The sequence below is a fragment of the Lichenostomus cassidix genome, chromosome 9 (genome assembly GCF_008360975.1).
Source record: "Lichenostomus cassidix isolate B80296 chromosome 9, HeHo_3.0, whole genome shotgun sequence".
In the NCBI taxonomy this organism is placed as follows: domain Eukaryota; kingdom Metazoa; phylum Chordata; class Aves; order Passeriformes; family Meliphagidae; genus Lichenostomus; species Lichenostomus cassidix.
Window position 1 is genome coordinate 7,928,591 of NC_139490.1, and position 20,890 is coordinate 7,949,480.

The following is a 20,890-nucleotide window of genomic DNA, read 5'->3' on the forward strand; positions in this document are numbered from 1 at the left end:
GCCCAGGAGTAGCCAAGGGAAAATAGTAAAGTAGAACATCTGCAGCCACACAATACCCAGCTGCTGGTAGCAGAAACACTTCCAATTTTTATCCACAAAGCTGGTGTGTAATTGGGAGGATAAGCAGCAGATAAGCTTTCCACACTCAGCACATGGAAATGTGGGCGAGCATCACGACTGCCACATCTACCAGGATGTTTTTTCAGCATTTAAAGGGATCTATCATGTCAATCGCACTCCTCATTTTTTTCCCTGGCTTTGCTGTAATGGATGTTATTAGAAATAACGGGAAAACACGAAGGATTCACTTGCTTCACTCCATTACCGATAACCCTGAGGCAGCACACCTGGGGGAACTGCTCACACGGCAGCAGCGAGGGACGGAGCATGTTTGAGCACCAAGGCCCATAAAGGCGCAAATGTCAGTCTCAGGACAGGCCCTGGCCAGCCTCGGGCTCTGCTGGGTTTCACTAACTCGAGGGCGCTCCCAGAGCCCCCCAAATGCAACCTAGCCTTCAGGGAAAGCGAGCAGGCCCTGCCTCACGACCGCAAGAGGTCCCACCGCACAGAGAGGTCCCTCCTCCGCTTGCTCTCGTGCAGCGCCTGTTCTTTTTGGGGTTTCTTTTTGTTCTTTATTTCGTGCCCAGAAAGGCGCATTCGTGAGGCGCGGCGCGCGCGCCCTGAGGCACCGCCCGCCTCACGCCCTCTGCGCGCGCTGCCCCGGAGCCCCGCCCCTTCGGCTGCAGGAGCGCGCGCAGCGTGACGTCACTCCCGTCTCCGCCCCGGCGGTGCCGCGCTCTGTGATTGGCTGTCGGCGGGCGGAAGCGGCTCCGCCCCCGTGCGCGGGCGGGTTGGCGGGAAGGGCCGGAGGGGCCTGAGGGGCTTGGGGAACCCCACGGGACCCTGAGGGGATCCTGAGGGGATCCTGAGGGGAGCCCAGCACAGCCTGGCAGAGCCGCAGCCATGCAGGCCTTCCTCAAAGGCCCGGCCTCTATCAGCACCAAGCCCGTCGCTGCCAAGGAAAAGAGCGCGGCCGGGAGCAGCGGGGAGAGCAAGAGGACCAAACCCATTCCCTGGGTGGAGAAATAGTAAGGGATGCTCTGGGGAAGGGGGGTCGCTGGCTGTGAGAGGGGAGGTTGGCTCTGGGGGGGTGTAGAGAGGCAGTGGGTTCACAGGGAAAAGGGGTCGCAGGTGTGGATCTCCCCACCAGGGAAACCAGCTTAACTTTCCCTGTTACGAGGGAAATCCAGGACGGTGAGCTACTGTAAGTGCCCTTTGTGGCTGGTACTGAGCAGAAAATGCCTCTTGGCTATGTCAAACAGTGCTGTTTCATCGCTGTGTTTTGGTGCATAAGTGCATTTAATGCTTTGGGATTTTGAGAAGCCTTTATCACGAAGTGGCAAAATATTGCAGTTTTGCTTTTAAAAACATCTCCGATGGGTGTTTACAGCAGAAAAAGAGCTTCCTGAGCAATTAGGTCACTTCAGTAATACAGAACAGAGGCATTAGACTTCCTGTTCTTCGTGTTATGCTTTTGGTTTCAGCTGCAAAGTTCACTGTAATATTCAGTACCTGATGTAATTAGAAGGGGAATTATTGTTTTTCTCAATTTTTAGCTTTCCTATAAAACTTCATTAGCTAATAAATTATATTTAATGTCTCTTTATTTAGCCGCCCCAAAAACGTGGATGAAGTTGCCTTCCAGGATGAAGTTGTAGCTGTGCTGAAGAAGTCCCTGGAAGGTGCTGATGTGAGTGTAATGACAACATCCATCTAATAAGCTTTTTTAGACAGACACTTGAGTCAATAGTAACAGAGATTTCTCTTGTCCAGTTCAGCAATGATCATTTTTACAGTGGTACTTCACAAAAAAGCTGAGTGACTTCCTCATGATATGTCCTGTGTGATAAATCCTGTTGTGATATATGTGCAAAGCTTTTGATATTTCCAATCCTCTAAACACTGTAAAACTGTCATAGTTCCATGATGAAGTTTCAAACCTGGAAAAGCTTTTGTTGTGTCCACACTGCTGTTCCACTGGTGCTTTTGACATTTCTGTTTATGACAAGAGGAGAAAGTCTGGATTGCCAGTCATTCCTAGACGTTTCTAGTGATCTATCAGTGCTTCTGTGAAATCACGAAACATTAAAACTTTTTACTGATGAGGGAAATTTAATTTATAAGTGCCAGGTCTACTGCCCGGATAGTGATCCCCAAAGTTTTTGGGTTAAAGCTTCCAAGTAAGTCTCTTTGGCTTTAAAAAACTAAATATGGCAGTTGCAGGGTTTGCTTGTCTGACCTAAGAGTGTAGATGAGCAGAGCATTTGCAGTTGCATTTGTTTACACTTGCATTGGCTTTTGGATAAAAATGTAAATATTTGATAGATATGATGATTATTTCTTCCAAACCATCCGATGGGGAGGTGAAGGGGCTGAAGGGAGAAGTAAAATACACAGCAAAGAGATGGCTGTGCTTTTTCTCCAAATCTGAACAATTCTTTCCATTGTACCCACTGAGACTTTGTTCCCTTCATGTTTCACCTAGGAGGGTCACTCTTGTGCTTCAATAGCTGGTTCTGTTTTCATGGCCTGCAGTTTTGGTTTGCTCTGCAGTAATATGAGTGTTTCTATCTGAAAATAATAATTTCATCAAAGCTTGCGAAAGCAGAAGTACCTTATGTTTGAGTGTACGAAGCCAAAATCAAACTGGTACAACACAGCTGTGAAAGATTTGCATTTCTTTCTTCAGTTCCTGTCTCCATGTTCGATTTGCTTTGAGAATGCTCTTGTAATGTGACCTTGTCAGGTAACGTTGTACCCACAGAAATCTGTGTTTCAACAGCAATGCTGCTGGATTATAGTATTTATAGAGTTGAGGTAATTAGGAAGGAACTGTTAACAGTGAAGGAGAAATGAGCTGCTGCCACCTATTCTGTCTGGACATATCAGTTGTGTAACATTGCTTAGGTGATGGGTTGGAATGTTCTATTTTGAGCAACAGTTATTTAAAACCCTACAGCTTGTGGAACAGCAGTGTTTCTTGGATTCTGAGCCTAGTACACTTGTGTTGACTTTTGGCCTCCTGAGTTGAAAAGACAAATTATAACTTCTGCTTATGGTTAGAGGCTTTCTATTTTGTCATAGTTACCCAAACTCAGCAAGGCATTTGAGAATAAAATCATGCAAGTACTTTAAAATATTTGGCTTTTTAAAAAAATTATACATTTTTATTAGTTTCTTGAAAGGACTTCTTCTGTCAGAAAAGCAAAAGTCTAATTGAAACTCTGAAGTGGCTGGTACTTATTTCAGTAAGCAAACATTACTTCAGAGGCTCTTTCTCAATTTGGAGATCTGGTGAGATCAAAGAAACAGCTGTGACAATGCTGTAGGTTTGAGTAATGTGCTTTATTTAAACCACAGTGTTGGAGAATCAGTCCTCTGGCTATTGGCCTGTATTTGTGGGCCTTGATGGGTGAGCTGCTAAATGCAGCAGCACTTAACTCCCTATAACTAATATACCTCCATCTGTAAGAGCAAGCATTGTCCTGTCATAAACTGAGGAGAGCAGGGTCCAAGGGGGTTTGAACTGGAGAAGTTGATTCCTGTCTGCCAGGACTGTTGATTTCTTGTTGCTTTTTTGCAAAGAAATTGACAACGGCCAGGTATTCCTTAGTTTTAATTTGCTTCATGATACCTTAATAACTGAGAGTTAGTGTAGGATTATCATTGCAATTCCCATCTTCATTGTACTGAAACTTCTGGAAAAGCAGCTGAGATCTGCACTATATGTGGTAGCTTTCCCATGAGCAGAGTGATGCCTGCAGGTATCCTACTTATTCTTGGCAAGCATGGAAAAATGGATAACCAGATCAGGTTGCAGTTTATTTAAAAATACTGCCGCAGTTACATAAAGAATTAGGCTGTGCTTGGTGAAAAGTGATGTAAATACTTCAGTGAGAAACAAGCATAAATAAGGTTGAAACAGAAACAGTGATAAAGTCAGCATGTAATGGAATTAGGAAACAGATTCTAATTAAAACTTTTTTTCTCTGCTAAGGTTTGTTCTGAGGACAAGTAGTGTATGAATTAGCACAGAGGCATGGAATTATGAATCTCCTTGCAAACATCTATCCTTGCAATGTGTTAACCTAGCATAGAGATTGGTGAGTTTTCAGCTGTCATTCAGCTGACATTTCATCTCTCTGGAGCTGTCATAAAAGATACAGGGGGATAATAATATTGTGGTACCTAAACTTGAAAAACTGTTTGTTAGTAGGGGATGCTGTTAGCTTGTTAGTAATTAGAGAAACAAGCAACAGTGGATTGGCAAAAAAAGCAGGCAAAACTTGAAATTCATTTATCTACTAGAAATTGATTGAAGATTGAAATTCTTCTATGTCTACTTTTAGAGTACCTCCACAGCTGAGTCTGTGCTCTGTGTCTTGTCTTAGTTGTTAAAATAGGCTGATTTTCTGATCAGAGGTTGTGTACTCCTGCATTTTTCTCTGATCTTTGGATGGTTTTGGTTTCGCTGTTCCCATTCTGTCTGCATTACATGCTATATTCAGCATAGAATTCTCTAATCTAATTTTAGTTGACTCTTTAAAAATAGAATGCTTATTAAGGGCTAGAAATCAAGTCAGACTAGAGAGGTTTGTCTTTTTGCTGTTGGTTGGAGGGAACTTTTGGATTCTTGTTCTAAGAATGTAGAAGTGGATTATCCCCTATTGTCAAAGACAGCAGTTTTAAAGTGATAATTTATAAAAGTGATTGTTTGAAATAGTAATATAGAAAACTATCACTCCTATGTCAACTGGAAAGCCAAAATTCAGTCATGGCTTATGCAAATTTGGTTTATGCCAGCTTTGTTCTTTGTGTTGTTTAGATGTATTTACGGAGATCCATCATATTCCGTCTCAGCTTTTGTTTTGCTGAGCTAAGTAAATCAAATTCTTAAAGTCACTACTCATAAGATAGGTTTTTCACTCCTTTAATCACCTTTCCCAGTTTGGATTCATCATCCTTGTCTAAGGATGACCCTAACTGTGTGCAGCTTATTACCTGTTAGTATTAATAACTTACATCTGCATTTAAAGTGCTCATTTGGGACTACCATGTTACACAGTCTTATGCTGCTCTTCTGGGACTACCATGTTACACAGTCTTATGCTGCTCTTCTGACAGACAGAACAAAACCAGCTTATATTTTCTTCCATCTAATGAGTTTCAGCTATCTAGCAGATACTTAGTTATATTTTAAATCCATGAGGTTTTTTTTGCTTTGTGCTACTAAATGTCACCCTATAAATATTACTGTGGTTTTTGCTGTGCTTTGATCTTCCTGTGTCAGCATATTTCCTTAATGCAGTCATATTTTTCATGCTGAGTTCATTAATTAAATTATTTTAAAGATAATTAATCTCTTTCAGAAATGCCACGGGTCTCCCTTGAAAATGTCTTGGATGGGTGTTGGAATTTGCCAGGGCTGTGCAGTGCAGTGAGTTGTTGGGACTGTCCCTGTGGTCGCTGTTGGGCTGTGTCTGCACTGCCCTCACTGCAACCAGCATTCACTGGATTCAGTGAGCCCCGTGCTCACTGCAGTGAGTTGGTGGAGCACACAATCCTCAGTGTGGCTGGACAAGGCAGCCTGGGGAGCTGAGAAAGCAAAGGATGGTTTCATCTGCACTGCTGGTATTATCCAGACTGTTTAAGGGCATTCCTGGATAAATTTGTGTGTCACTGCAATTGTAACAGTAGGTTCTGTAGGCTTTAGTGATCTCAGACATGTCCTGGAGTGTATATATATAACAATAAATACAGATTGCAATATCAGTTTTGATAGAACATGGGATAGTGCCACCAAATAACTCATTCATGCTGTGCTATAAAAAGCAACTGTTTGTCCTACTTTAGAGACCTAGAAGTGAAAGACTTGATATTATTTACTGTGAGGAGTTTCTGTTCTGTTAGGTGCTTAGATTTTCAGTTCGCTTTCCTGTTTGTGGATTTTTTTTGTTGTTGTTGTTTATTTGCTTTTTTACAAATGGTCCTGTGCTGTTTCAGCTTCCCAATCTGTTGTTCTATGGCCCACCTGGAACTGGAAAGACTTCCACTATTTTAGCAGCTGCTCGAGAACTGTTTGGGTAAGCTGGAATCAAGTTGCTTCAGTGTAATCAACTGTCACATATCTCCTAATCATGTGATGAGGTGCCTCTGGTCATTGCCTACTCTTATGTAGTTCCCAGCATTCTTCAGGAATATCTTCATATTCTAATTCACCTCTAACATAAAATTTCTTTCTAATTTGTCCTGTCACAAGTCACTGATTCCTGTTACCACGATAGACTTACAGCACTTCAGATTAGCAGCCATGTAACCATCTAACAATGAGTATGGAAAAAAAAATGGTTTGCATATGCCTTACTGAACTTTGTAAAGGAATTCCAATGTTTATGGTTTATTTAGTAAGTTGTTAGTTACACACTGCAACACACAGATCTCAAAGTGCTTCCTAAAATGTCTGGGTTCTAGTCTGTTACGCTCCATTGAATTGTGTCTGGAAAGTAATATTGGGATTCAGACTAAAATTCAGCATGTCTGCATTCATTAACTCTCTTATAACACCTGGGAGTTTTTGAGTTGTGAACTCAGTGATCTGTAAGCAAAAAATGGATGAGGTTTGATGTTATGATCAAATGCAATGCTGACTTTAATATCTCCCCCCATCCAATTTGTCATTTTTAATCTTTGACTCACTGTTTTTTGGAGAGAAGCACTTCTGCTTTAGTAGTAGGAAGACAACTCCACATTGTGAGTCCATCTTAATTCCCAGGATTTTAAATCCAGTATATTAATTGTTGGTTTGTTTTGGGGTTTTTTTTACATAGAGTATAGTACTGCAGGTAAATACTGCATGTCTTGTACTTTGTAGATATTTCATTCTGGTAGTACTGCTAGTGACTGTATCTTGGCATTTTTCTGCCCACAAGATACAAGTAAAAAGACATATAATATAGTGTTCTGAACTTACAAAGCCAACTGCCTACTTTTTTTTTCCTGGTTAACTGATGTAATTTTATACTTCATTGTTTTCTGTAGCCTGGGAGGAGATTCTAAAAATAGCTAATGGAAATTCATACTTAACATTTTATGATCTCAGCTTAACTGTCTTTTAACAATGTTACTGAGTAATTCTGATAAAAATAATCCCTGCCATTCAAAACAGCCAGAAGGGTTGTTGTTATATTTTATAACATATCATTACAAGGGTTAGTAGCTAATACGTTGTTATAAAAATTTTGCAGGCCTGATTTATTCCGGCAAAGAGTCCTTGAGTTAAATGCTTCTGATGAGCGTGGGATACAAGTGATTCGGGAAAAAGTGAAGGCTTTTGCTCAGCTAACTGCATCTGGAAGCCGTTCAGAGTAAGTGCTGAATCAAACCCCTCCTGCTTAGGACAAAACATGTGGTTGTTTTTGTTTCTAATATAAATGATGGGTCAGCAGTGCCCAGAAGTTGGCAGCACACAGTGCTTTGGTTGAGCTTTTACTTCATGGAATTTCACATTGCGGGTTTGAATACCTCAGAGGATCTTTTACCAGTGCTGTTAGCATTGGAGGCAGACAGGGAAAACTCCACAAGATCAAGGCTTCTGGGTTTAGTCACATGTTGTTGCCTTTGCAGATTACATATAGAAAAATAGAAAAACTACAATAGAAAAACTTTGGGTAAATCATGGTGAAAGTTACTTCCCTAGTCCTTCTAATCTGCAGCAATTCCTACAACATGGGTGTTGGTTGCTAAAAAGATTCTGGTGTTAGGTGATGAGAAGCCCAGTGCAGGTCAAGCCATGCGTATGGAAAGCACCAGGAAGAAGCTGCATGCCAGGACTGCCTGGCAAGAAATGGTCTTGTGCTCTGAAATCAGCCTGTTGCAGTATTCTTGGGAGTTTAGGGAATCAGGAAGCCTGTAGAAAGAAGAGCTACATGAGGTGTTAAAAGAAGAAACTTACAGTAAGAGTATGTATTTGAGAGGACTTTTGCAGTATGCAAGTGTCTTTCTATGAGAGCTCAGTCTCCCCCTTTTTTACAAATGTTAGTCTTTAAAAATAATTTTTAAAAGGTTGAACTTCTAACTATGTTCTATTTATCAAGGATACATGCTTAAGTAAACTAGTACTTGCTCTTTGCAGGGATTTTTTTTGTTTGGTTTTTTTCCCCTTGGTCTATACATTGCATGTCTGCTGAATAACAGATTTCTGATTTTTCAGTGGTAAAATGTGTCCTCCTTTTAAAATTGTAATCCTGGATGAGGCAGATTCTATGACTTCAGCAGCCCAGGCAGCCTTAAGACGCACAATGGAAAAAGAATCTAAAACAACACGTTTCTGTCTGATTTGTAACTACATCAGCAGGTACATGTGGAATTTGTAGCTTATTTGGATTTGCTGTCTTGTCCGTAGTCTTTTTTTTTCCTGCTTAAACGTTGTTACCTAATTTTCATAGTTTTCGGTTAATGGAGACGTTGCTATTTGCATGCAAGCCTGAAACAACACTTAGGTTTCACTTTTCATTTTTATGATGTTGCAGTTTTAGGGTTATTTAAACCTTAAAGTTTTTTAAACCTTTTCTGCTTTTATAGCTTGGTCTGTGAGAACTTTAACCACACATTCATTCACCACTCTCTTCCTGTCTTTCAGAATAATTGAACCTTTAACATCTCGATGCTCCAAATTCCGCTTCAAGCCTTTGTCAGACAGTATCCAACAGCAGAGGCTGTTGGATGTTTCTGAGAAGGAACATGTGAAAATCAGTAATGAGGTAACTTCGTGGTTGCCATGTAATTTTATGGCTTAATCCAGTGCATAATTGCATGGCAGTGAAAGAGGCCAAGTCAGCATACTTTGCCAGACTACTCAATTGTATGAAATAAAATACATAAACTCATTTATTCTCCTTCCATAAATGAGATGAATTTTAAGTCATCCTAAAACCAGAGAAATGTCCACCAGAAAAAACTGAAGCCAGACTGTGAGGCTTTTTGTTCTCTGCTGAGTGTACTGGCATTAAACTGTGCTTCTTTCTGAAACTGCCAGCACGCATTTGTGTTAGCAGAGAGGTTGCTTTGTAACTTGTGTATTGTGCTTGGCTCTGACAATCTGCTTTAGGCACTACTTGATGTTTTAAAATAACTGCTGAAAAAGTGTACTGGATTTTAATTAACAGTGAACACACAACTTAGCATTTTCTGACATTATTTTTCAGGCAGTATCATACCTTGTGAAAGTGTCAGAAGGGGACTTAAGAAAAGCAATTACTTTTCTTCAGAGTGCCACTCGCCTAATGGGTGGGAAGGAGATCACAGAGAAGATAATCACTGAAATTGCTGGGGTAAGCTGTGCCTTACAGTTTCTCCTGTAATTACTCTGAAAAGCTTTTTTGCTACCTCTATCTAGCATTGCTCAAAGTTTGATTAAAAAATTGTTTTATACCCACTAGTTTTGCAACATGGTAGTGATATACTATCCACCAGAATTTTAAAGACTGCCTGATTCTGTACACTTTTGACATAGCAGGTTTCTAGCCACTTCTTCTGTAGGTCATGGAAAACTGTAAAATAGTCTTATAATTCAAACTGAAGTTGAAATAGTCTGCCCGTAAATGCAAAATGTCTTGCCTTCTGTGGGAGAGTAGAATAGAACATCTTTTTGGTGCTTTTCTCTGTGTGTGTATGCATAGATCATTGCAATACTGGTTTGGCAGCACCACAGGGGAGTGATTTTCAGTAGCAGCTCATTTTCAACTTAATGTTCACAGTGACACTGACAAGGATCTGTGTGGATCCTGCTTTTTAATGAAACAGCAGTGGTTTGTTCTAGAATGACATGGGTAATATGGAGAGGCACAGGAGAAACCAGAGAGAAAATACATTCAGTAAAATGTGTGTGAAGGTGTTCCTATAGCAACAAAACACTCCTGAAGAAGGAAATGTGAGATTAGGAGTTGAGGAGCTGAAAAAGAAATGAGTTTTAATGATGGACATACTTCCCATGAAGGTGCTGCCATCATAGCTAATTGTAGGGGTTGAGAGCTTCTCACTTGGATGAAACTAGAGGCAATTGCTATTGTGCAGTTTGACAGAACAATTTTAAACAATTTTCACAGTGAAGTTGTTGTTCAGTTTTGTGCATCTAACTATAAAACAGCTGATATCTGAATAGATATCAGACATTTGAAACCTGGCAGAAATTGACTGTAATGACAGGAAAGAGAAGCATGAAATTCCATTATTAAATGAATAATGCTTGTGTAAACCAAAGGAGCCCAATTTAACATCTTCATAAAAACTTGAAGTTCTTGATCATACACAACTTCTGTGACCCTGGAGTGACCTTAGTACAAAAGATTAATAAAGAAGCTTTGAAACTAAACTCTCCAGGCGCTCAGCTGACAGAAATGACAATGAGTGGAGGGGAAAATATGCAGCTCTTCCCTGCACAGAGCGAAATAACGGCATCTGTCAACATTTTTCTTCTGATTTATTGTCTTGTCTTACTGCATTGGGCTTTTTTTTGGATGTCCTGAGTGTGTCACTGGAAGTAAAACTGATTTGTTGTGTTGTTTAGGTGTAAGATGGTACAGAAAGCATCGGCTGATCTGACTGCTGAAGTATGTCCTCCTCTTAGTCAGTGTCCTGAATAAGCAGTTGTGTGTTGGATTTAGGAAGGTGACTTCAACAGTCTATTATCATGATAGGGTTTTTGTTTCAATAGCACCAATATAGGACAAATCCTGCAGCCTAGCTCTCACTTATAAAATTTATTTAGTCTGTCTCATACACTTGCTTGAAGTAGTTGGTTGTGATAGAGGAATGAAATCCTGAAACGGCCTCTGCCACGAACAGTTTGGATCTGTACTTTAATCATCAACACTGATTTTAAGTTTACAAAGTTGAAATTAAGAGATGTCACTTCTTGTTACAGGTCATCCCTAAAGAAACAATTGATGAACTGCTATTGGGCTGCCAGAGTGGTTCCTTTGAGAAACTTGAAACACTGGCAAAGGTAGACTTCTCTTGTGTTTAGCCTGGGTGTTTCTCTCAGTCATGGCCCTGTGAATCCTTTGTTTCCAGGCTGCAGCTGAAGAATGTTTGGCCTCAGTCAGCTTGGATGCACATTTGGGAAGTGTCTTTTACCAGTTAGGACTCCAGGCTTTCCCTTCAGAGGAAGAGCTGTCAAAGTTGCAAATAAATTTCCTTACCAGTGAGACTCTGGCTTTCCCCTGGGTTAAACTGATGGCATGTAGAGCTGTTTGGCTAAAGAGAAAAATAAGGTTGCACCAACTCTGTTTCCATAAACTTCTCTCTCCCTAATTGGCTTCACTTGTGGCCAATACTTGATGTTTTTGTAACTGGGCACTACTGGTTATTTTTTAAAGCTATCTTTAGTTGCCATGGGTTTTATATTATTAAAAAAGTATTGGCCTTACAGATCTCTCTGTCCCTGAGACTAGCAATGACCAGATGAAGAAAATAAATCATAAGTAGGTGGCCCTTTAAAATGTGAAGGCTGTGAAACTGCCACATGATGCTGTGGATGCCAAGCTCTCCTAATTTTAGAATAGGATTCGACAGGTTCAGTGTAGGTTGTTAAGTGTTTTAAATGTCTTATGAAATTGCCAAGATGTAAATTGTCGGAAGCTGGAAGTTCCATACTAAATTGCAGTGCAGTCTCTCAGTTCCGACAGAATTTTTCAGGATTGTTTTTCCAGTTTGTCGTATTTCTGCTGCTGAATTACTTCCATTTTCCTCTCTCCCTGTGCAGAATCTCATCAATGAGGGGTTTGCTGTTGCTCAGCTTATAAACCAGCTGCATGACACGGTCGTGGAGAGCGAAGATTACAGCGACAAGCAGAAATCTGCCATAGTTGAGAAACTTGCAGTAAGTCTAGCTTGAGTTAAAAAAACAAAACACATTAATCTCCACAGATTAATTTTTGTTTGCACAGTCTCTCTCCAGAAGTATGTGATGATTTTTTTGTTACCAGTGTTTCTTGGTAGAACCTATTGTCCTGAGAAATTTCATGAGAAGGAATTGAAATCCAGTTAAGTGAATTATTACCCATATTATGTTCTTCTAATGGGATTCAATCAAGAGGTTTGTGGATTGGGTTGTTTGGAGGTTTCTTAAATAGAACAGGGGAAAGAATATTAAGATGAAAATAAGTCAGCACTTAAAAAAGGTGCTGCAAAATGCAAATTTTTGTTCTGTTGCATAAAATACACATTTCCAAAAAAGAAAAAGTTCATTAACTTGCTTCATTTTGATAAAGAAGAAACCCAGCTGTAGTGGAGGTTTTGCTGAAGTCAGAGCAGCCAGAGAGGTGGTGTGGATGCCCTGCAGTGATGCTTGTGGCAGGGGGTTGCAGAGCCAGGGTTGCATCCCATTGTGTATGGAACTGTCATGCAGTGCCCTCCTCTAGCAGATGGAGGCTGGAGAGCTCCTTGTTCCCAGTCCAAGGTGTGATGTGACTGCTGGAGAAATCTGTGCTGATTAAGAAAACGGCTGCTCTGTTTTCTTGCTCTCTACTGTAACCCAAGACACAGCTGCCTTGAGCACCGCCATTTTTAGAGGGTTTTTCCCTTCTCTGTTCTGTCTGCAGGAAGTGGACAAATGCCTGGCAGATGGTGCTGATGAATTCTTGCAGCTGATGAGTCTCTGTGCCCTTGTGATGCAGCAGCTCACACAGAACACCTGACTCCTCCAGCAGCCCTTTGTTCTGTGGGTGGCTGGAGCTGAGAGCAGGGCCCTGTGTACTTTTGTACTGTTTTTTGCAATAAAAGGACTGCACTGCAGTTGAAAAACCTCAGGCTGGAGTATTTGATTCACTTTTTTTACACTGGGTTAAGAGCAGAGGGCTAAAAAAAAAAAGTGCAGCTCTTTGTTGAGCACACACATGAAAATAAAAATGTATTAAAAATGACCATTACTCCTCTTAGGCCATATTGGTTTTGAATAGATTGACTTAGCAAAATGATCCCATACCTACTGAGCACAGCTTCAGGCTGAACCCAGCTCTTTAGGGCACACAGCCCTTGCCTCCACCATCTTGATCCTTTAGGGTTAAACATTGCAAATATCACTTTACTAGTAAAACATATTGCAACTTATTCCACTCAAGCTATCAAAGAAATGTGCAGTGAAGGGTAGGCCACGTTCAAAAGACATTACTTACATTTCCTGTCTTCAGGGAAACTCCATTCTTGCTGACAAACCATTTTAAAGCTGTGACCCAGACGACCAGAGCTCTCAGTGGTGATCTGTAGGATATATCCTTTCAGCAATGTTGTTTGGTCACCTGGTCCACCTTCCTGAATGGTTCGGGGGAAAATAAGGGTGCCCTTTGACAGCTATTAAGCATAAATGATGCAGTGCAGTGCTTTTTCATCAAACCAGCACCAATTAAGTGAGGCATTTTCTACTCTGATGAAAGGGTGTTTCACTGTTAAGGACACAGGTCCAACACCTCAGAGCTATGTCACCCGGGGACACACTGGCACTTGAAGGTTACCCTGTAATAGTCAAGAATCACCCCTGCTATTAATGATGGACAGGAGCTCTGGGCACAGAGACAAAGCTTGCAGCTCTTGCCACGTTCAGCTCCCACCCTGAGCTGTCACCCTCCCCTCAACCCAAGAAGCAACTATTTACAATTTAAGTGAATATAGAAGTATTTTATTGAACATTCAAACTTCATTAAGACATGTGCAATATGGCAAATTTTACTGGGTTTAACCCTAACTAAGACAATAGTATGATTGCTTGCTTGCTGGGGCTTAGCAACAGGGTCCAGATCACACTTACCACTAATTAAATACTTTATTGAATAAATACATATGAAACAAAAATGCATTTTAATGCTCTTATAAAAGTTTAGAGATTTTGAAAGGCCTTTCCAATTTAATCTGAGGTGTAAGTACATACAATAAAGGAAGGTAGGCTAGTTTAACATAATTGGCTGACTTTATACAGCACTTATATCTTTTAGTCCATAAGTAAATTATTAAATGATAAAGAACATCTAATACAACCACTTCTATGGAACTAGGAAATAAATTTCTAATAAAGAAAAAATTTACAGACCCCATGACTTTCCACCCAACCCCAACAGTCTAACCCTAAAGTGGACAAAGCCAATGGCTTTCCCCACAAGAGCTCACGACAGAAAGTCGCTTCTCTTATCAAAAATCTGTATTTCTGATCCGTAATGAGCATTGAGACAAGATTCAATATATCCCCGAAGAAAGAAGCACAATGCGCGTTGTGAATCGCCTATTCAGCAACAGCGAGCACTGGATTCACAACCACCTCATCCCGGGGATTAAATGAGATCAGCCACATTCATCGGCATCTCCTCCACTGTAGTATTGTAGAAAGTCTCAATGTCTCGCAGGATCCTCTTGTCCTCTTCAGTGACAAAATTGATAGCCACACCTTTTCTGCCAAAACGGCCACCCCGGCCAATTCTGCACAAAGAGAGAACATATTTACATCCAAGTTAACCATGCATTTGCTTCATATGTTTGCATGATCCATTCAGTAACTGCTGCTCTTATCTGCCACTGGCCAGACTATGCTGCCTTAACAGACCAGCTGCCACCCCAGTCACATCTGGCCAGGAAAAACCAGCAGCTGGTGCCAGCAGCACAGCAGGTCCATCCCGTGGCAGGCAGCAGGGCACACAGTTACTCTTTAGCTGCAAAGTAAGATCTTTATTTAATGGTTGGTGCTGTGTTGAGGTCCTGGGTGAGTCTCCCTCCCCTCCAGTTCAACTACGCACCCACCCCTCATGCATCCACTCCCAAGCACAGAGCACACAGAAGAGAAGCTGGTTTTTACCTATCAGATTAACTAAATTAATCCAATTACATCCAGTAACATGGAACAGCACACTTAATTTCAGAATTTTAATTCAGTCTAACTGTTTCCAGTGGGAAAACTTAGGGTTTGTTGCGGTTTTTTTTTTAGAGAGCAAAAACAAAGTTCAACGTTTCTGTGTGAGCCCACATCAGTCACGGACACATCAGTGCACAGAGTTTAGTTACACCCACCATGAGCTCCACACCTTCCTACAGACTGCACAGTAGAGCACCTTGCCAGCAAGAGCTAAATACACAGAAAGGGCTCACAAAACTTAGGGGATAATCATGACAAAATAAATAAATAAATACCAACTCGCTCTTTATTCAAACTGTGCCGCTTACGAATCCACGTCCTAAATTACGTCAACGTCGTTTCTGAGCACCATCTTGTGTCATCAACTGCTGCTATCGACTCCTGTATTTTTTTACATCAAGTAACAAAGCACAGTTTACTTTATTTAGGGACAGTCACTAGAAGCAGTTAACTAAACCTAGGGAAACAAATTGCTACCAGAAGACACACACCACAGAAGAATCCCACTAAGGAGCCACCAAGAGCAAACAGGGCACACACAACATGAACACAGCTGGACCTCCGCAAGTGAAGGCAGCCCTACAGAATGCATTTGCTAGGAGTAGCAAGGTCTCTCTTGTTGCTGACCAGCAACTACACAGGATCAGCCAAGAACCCCAGATCAAGCTGACCCTGCTGTCAAGCTGCTGCACCAGCAGCAGCTTTGCACTAATATGTCACAGCCTACATGACAAAAGGCAGTTCAGTCGCTGGCATTTTCCCCACACCTCAGTGATGGCTGATTAATCAGCCATCACTGAACCTGTCACACATCTAAGTTTTCCCACTGCTTTTAAGTGTTCAAAAGTTCTGCTCCTCCCTTGTTTCAGAACCACAGCTGTGCAAGGCAGGGCTTTTTTAAAGCCAATCCACGAGTGGTTTTATCCCCTGCTAGCTCTGAGCATTTACTGTATGCATGGATGCCAACACCTCTGGTTTGGTGAGGACTACAGAACAGGAGAGGAGAGTCTGTGCCAATGCCCACATCCAGCACAGCACAGGCACTGACTGGAGGCAGAGCCAACTGACCTGTGAATGTAATTCTCACGATTGGTCGGCAGGTCGTAATTGATAACCAGGGACACTTGCTGCACATCAATGCCACGAGCCTGTAAAGCAACACCAAGTTTTTAATGCAACTCAAGGGATTTTTTAGAATTTATCTATTCCGGGCTTTTGTCAACCACATCATTAGTTATGAACTACAACTGTGTAGTCCATAGTGGAGCATGGTCTTTGCTCTTCCAAAAAGCTCCCAATAGCTCAGGTTACAAAAACCATCACTGAATTATGAAGCTTTTGGGACAAGGCTGTAACAAGAACATGTTCAATATAAGCCAATACTCACCAGCAAGTCAGTAGTGATCAGGACACGGCTAGACCCTGATCTAAACTCTCTCATGATAACATCCCGTTCCTTCTGGTCCATGTCACCATGCTGGAGAATTTAAAACAAAGTTGCAATTAGTGCAGTGTTGTGATGCTCCAAACCAGAATACCCTTTGAAGAACAAAGCTATGTATGAAACCCAGCGTCCCTACCTGCTGTGGGAACGAAGCAGGTAGGGATAGAAAGGAAGCATTTTACTTTAAGCAGGGGGAACGATAATACAGCACTGCACAGCTATATTATAACTTTCCTGCTTCTGATATCCCCTCATCACATTTATTTTCAGTAAATACAAAGTATATCCGAAGTGATTGGAAGTAGCAATTCTTACCAGAGCTGAGACTGTGAAGTCCCTGGCATGCATTTTCTCTGTAAGCCAGTCTACTTTTCTCCTTGTATTCAGGAAAATGACAGCCTGTGTAATGGTCAGTGTCTCATACAGATCACAGAGAGTATCCAGCTTCCATTCCTGAGCAAAACAAAGATTATCAGGAAATGCATCACAACACAGACAGTTCAGTACATAACAAGAACCCTGAACAAGGAATAAAACTAGAATGCAACAAGCAATCACGCATGCTTTTGCACTATTATATTCAGTATAACCTGGAAACCAAGTCAAGCTTTTGCATCAATTGTTGCACCAAATCTTCAGACACAGGACATTGGACATTAAGAAAGAGGTCCACCCTAGTCCTTTTGGATCCAGTGCATAGTTATTCTTCTTCTTGCGTTTACTCTACTAGCATTATTGCAGAAACCAAAGCTCAGCCTTGGTTTCTACAATTTTAGCACAGTGCTTCTAACAAGAAGGTAAGAGAATCTAATTCCCCCTACCAGAGCAAGAGTAACAATACCAACCTCTCTCTCAACATTAATGTAGAATTGCTTGATACCCTCCAGAGTCAGCTCTTCCTTCTTCACCAAAATACGGATGGGATCTCTCATGAACTTTTTGGTCACTTCCAACACATCCATTGGCATTGTAGCTGACAGCAACACAACCTGGAATACGTTGCAGTGTGTTAGCACATACCTAATACAATTCTGATTTGTACAATTCACTTCACAGCCACACTATAACCAAATCTGCATCCATCACTTTAACCTTGTACAAGCTTTTTACCTGGATGTTTGTGCTTAGTTTTTGAAAGATCTCATAAATTTGATCCTTAAATCCACGGCTCAACATTTCATCAGCTTCATCCAGAACAAACATTTTGATCCATTTTGGTGCTATTGGAAAAAGAGTAGTATCTCATTAAATTTCAGAAATACACAACCGCCATCCTTAAGTACTAAGCTTTCCAGCACAACTCTCCACAGTAACAACAAATGCACTGAAGTTGTTACGGAGTATGAGGTTTTTACTTGAAATTCATGAGCAAGAGCACAATGAGATGTGTACTTACAAAGATAGCGCCTGTTCAACATATCAAACACACGCCCTGGAGTTCCCACCACGATGTGCGGAGCCTCAGCCTGGAGCTTTTGCATTTCATTGCGCACATTTGTGCCACCAATACAAGCGTGGCATGTTGCTCCCATGTAGTCTCCAAGGGCCAGGATTACCTTCTGAATCTAAAATAGAACCTTCCATTAGTAGTTCATGGGACAAAAGTTTAAGCCCCATTATCACTGGCTTTTATGGACTCTAGAAGCCAAGGCACCCAACAGGGACTGTGCAGCTCTTAGAGCTGCAGCTGGTAAAATGACTTTGTCCAACTTCACATGTTAGAAGTTGTTCGCTAGAAATATTAAGTCAGAGGAGCACTAAAGTCACATTTTTGTCCTTACTGGCTGAACTTGCTGATTTAGTGACTGCCATGGGACAATTACTAAGCTGAAAGGCAGGGCCACCATAAGTGAGCTCAAGCTCTCAGCTGCTCAGGCCTGCATGTTAAGCAGTTGGACACTTCTGTGAATGTTCTCCAGGGACACCACTATAAGCCAGGTTTAAAAACAAGTATCACCTAAACAACAGCTTTAGAGTAGAACAAAGGTGTAACATTCTGATCAAAGGCTCCTATTCCTTTGTTTTAGATTGTTTTTTGTCTGATTTAGTATGTAAAGCTTTACCTTGAGAAACTGTCACTTAGCACTGGCATTCCAGTTTATTCTAGTTCAAAATGACAGTTATATTTGAAGTGCCCACATTACTCATACACTTACCCTAAAAATTCAAGCGTTTTTTAAGTTTTGTTACCACACACCCACTTAGAATAAAAGAATACCACACCTCGAATGTCAGAGACATGCAATTATGTTGTCAGGAAAACATACAAAGATACAAAACCATTTAAGTAACCAAATGTGCACTGCAGTTTTCATGTTGCACAACTGCACATAAGTTCAAATAGCTTCCAAAAAAAGTACATTTTTTGTTTCCACTCAGAACACTGTGCTTTAGTAATTTTGTTTTTCTGCTGAAGATGCTCCTTCCACTTTACACAGCACAGCAGCTGGCTCCTGCACCCCTGCCCCAGCACACCCTCCATGAGCATCAACTCGGCTCTTCAAGGAGGCAGAGAACTTATAGTACAGCAGCCAGTTTGTATCCCCCATTACTTCACACAAAAAGAGTTCTGAATGGATATTAATTACAGCCCCTTAAAAAGTCTAGTAATGATGTCTCACAGTTGTGAAACCTGAAACCTATGCAACACACAAGGTTTTTCATTTTTTTTAAACTACACTATCAATACCTGTTGAGCCAGTTCTCTGGTAGGGGCCAATACTAGTGCCTGGGACTCCTTGAGATCAATCTCCAACTGCTGCAGGATGGAAATAGCAAATGTGGCTGTCTTGCCAGTACCTGACTGAGCTTGAGCAATCACATCATACCCTAAAAAAAGTAGGATACACATTTACTGCTCCCACATGGGTCATTCATGTTAGTTTAATTTAATTTCCCTTGAAGTAAGTGATCAGTACTAAAGAGTTCTCTCCATTTCAGGTCAGTCCCGAAAGATGGTGTACCATCATATCACTTGTTCAATGAAGATTACAAACAATTATTACTGCACACAAACGAAACAACATATGCATTTTACGAAGCTTTCCTAATTATTCGATGTTGATATTGATGGATCGACTGCATACCTTTGATGCAGGGAATAATAGCTCTCTGCTGAATAGCTGAAGGCTTCTCAAAACCATAAGCATAAATGCCCCTTAGAAGGGATTCCTTTAAATTCATATCATCGAAATTGTCAACAATCTCATTCCAATTGCTCTGTAATAAAGAAATAAAAAATATTAAATCAAATACCCATGTCCACCAGCACATAAATTCTCAGGTCATTTCGAAAGCGCTCACCTCGATGACACCATCGGGCTCCATTCCCTCTGGGCCGCCATGGTCTCTGCCAATAGAGAGAACACGCTGTTAGCAAGGAGCAGCCACCGCGCAGAAGCGAGCTGACACCTCGGCTGTGAGAGCAGCGGCCCCGTGACAGATCATTCCAGCAGGTGCTCTGAGCTTCTGCCAATGGACAAACTCCCACCCTTCTCCCCCAGCGGCTCGGGCGCCAGCAGCCCCCGGCTCAGCTCCCGGGGCCGTGCCCGAAGCCGCGGGCATGGGCGCACCGAGCGCGCGCTCCCGCGGCGGCGCGCGGGGGGAAGGGGGGGCGGGCAGGCGCGCTCCCGGCGCTGCAGCGGATCCCCCCCGCCCCGCCCCGCCGGGCAACTCTCGCGAGAGCTCCACCCCTGGGATTGCGCAAACAGGGCGCTGCGGGCGGACGGCGCCGGGCGATCGCCCGGGGGGGGGCTCACCCTCCCCCCGCAAAAATAGAATGGTCTCGCCCTCGGCGCGGCCCGAAAACCCGGGGCGAACCAACGGCGCGAGGGAAAAGGGACTGTCGAGAGAAAATAAAAATCCACAGAAAGGCATTTAAACTGCAACTCAGCTCTACACATATTAATTCAGAAAAAACCCTTGCCAAGGCTGAGTGGATTGCTACGAAAGCCAGTAATGAAAAGCGAGCCCCGAGGACCAGAGCTAAACCGCTGCTGAACCGCCAGCATGGGCAGCGCAGGGAGCGAAACGTCTAGAACGGGAGGGGCCAGGGCGCAGGGCTGACTGAGCACAGCGCCCGGCCTCCCCCAGGGCGCTCCGGCTCCCACCCCTCCCCCTCTGTCGGTTTTTCCTCTCTCCCCGGCCGCCCCCGCATAACCCACGGAACCCCCAAACGAGGAGAGGGCCCACACTCCCGCCATACCTGCTATAATCCGCGGAGCCCCCTGACATGTTCCGCTCACCAGCTCTGTCCTCAACTGAAAAGGCAAGCCCTCCGCGGCGCCCGCCTTATATACCCGCCCCGCTGCCGGACTCGTTGCGCTCTGCTCTGCGCATGGATATGCACCTCATGCCACGGCCAAAAAAGCACGAATCCCCCCGGATTAAGCCCTCTTTCCCAAGAGATTCCAGTCACGCGACTGTCTGAGTTAATCCGAAGGTTGTGTATGAGCCTCTCGTGCCCACGAGGTTACGTGGAACACGGAACTACT

The 20,890-nt window shown here is 42.4% G+C and overlaps 2 protein-coding genes and 3 non-coding genes across 5 annotated transcripts; 1 reads left to right on the plus strand and 4 right to left on the minus strand.

Moving 5' to 3' along the window:
* The first annotated feature begins 802 nt into the window (after positions 1-802).
* RFC4 (replication factor C subunit 4) lies at positions 803-12,866 on the plus strand. The gene is made up of 10 exons (XM_085069144.1): positions 803-1,088; positions 1,672-1,750; positions 6,064-6,143; positions 7,305-7,424; positions 8,270-8,413; positions 8,699-8,819; positions 9,264-9,389; positions 10,982-11,062; positions 11,822-11,938; positions 12,660-12,866. The coding sequence occupies exons 1-10, from the start codon at positions 964-966 to the stop codon at positions 12,753-12,755; spliced, it is 1,089 nt and encodes a 362-aa protein (XP_084925270.1). The 5' UTR covers positions 803-963; the 3' UTR covers positions 12,756-12,866.
* An 844-nt stretch (positions 12,867-13,710) lies between these two features.
* On the minus strand, positions 13,711-20,756 carry EIF4A2 (eukaryotic translation initiation factor 4A2). The gene is made up of 11 exons (XM_085069156.1): positions 20,602-20,756; positions 19,701-19,746; positions 19,484-19,616; positions 19,087-19,226; positions 17,794-17,962; positions 17,508-17,617; positions 17,243-17,386; positions 16,713-16,850; positions 16,341-16,430; positions 16,022-16,101; positions 13,711-14,523 (listed from the first exon to the last, which is right to left on the minus strand). Exons 1-11 carry the CDS (start codon positions 20,628-20,630, stop codon positions 14,379-14,381), a joined length of 1,224 nt encoding a protein of 407 aa, XP_084925282.1. The 5' UTR covers positions 20,631-20,756; the 3' UTR covers positions 13,711-14,378.
* LOC146433154 (small nucleolar RNA SNORA63) lies at positions 16,510-16,637 on the minus strand. Its single transcript, XR_014854159.1, has one exon. It is a non-coding gene; the product is annotated as a small nucleolar RNA SNORA63 (small nucleolar RNA).
* On the minus strand, positions 17,015-17,196 carry LOC146433155 (small nucleolar RNA SNORA81). The gene has a single exon (XR_014854165.1). It is a non-coding gene; the product is annotated as a small nucleolar RNA SNORA81 (small nucleolar RNA).
* On the minus strand, positions 19,303-19,373 carry LOC146433156 (small nucleolar RNA SNORD2). The gene has a single exon (XR_014854164.1). It is a non-coding gene; the product is annotated as a small nucleolar RNA SNORD2 (small nucleolar RNA).
* Positions 20,757-20,890: the final 134 nt, after the last annotated feature.

Bases quoted from the DNA above. Each gene is read 5' to 3' on its own strand.
- RFC4 (XM_085069144.1), top strand. From the start codon at position 964: ATGCAGGCCTTCCTCAAAGGCCCGGCCTCTATCAGCACCAAGCCCGTC. The intron at 1,751-6,063 runs GTGAGTGTAATG...GTGCTGTTTCAG, and splicing joins AGTCCCTGGAAGGTGCTGAT to CTTCCCAATCTGTTGTTCTA. The intron at 8,414-8,698 runs GTACATGTGGAA...CCTGTCTTTCAG, and splicing joins ATTTGTAACTACATCAGCAG to AATAATTGAACCTTTAACAT.
- EIF4A2 (XM_085069156.1), bottom strand. From the start codon at position 20,630: ATGTCAGGGGGCTCCGCGGATTATAGCAG. The intron at 17,963-19,086 runs GTATTGATAGTG...GTTCTATTTTAG, and splicing joins CCAGAGAACTGGCTCAACAG to ATTCAGAAGGTAATCCTGGC. The intron at 16,102-16,340 runs GTGAGTATTGGC...GTTGCTTTACAG, and splicing joins TGATCACTACTGACTTGCTG to GCTCGTGGCATTGATGTGCA.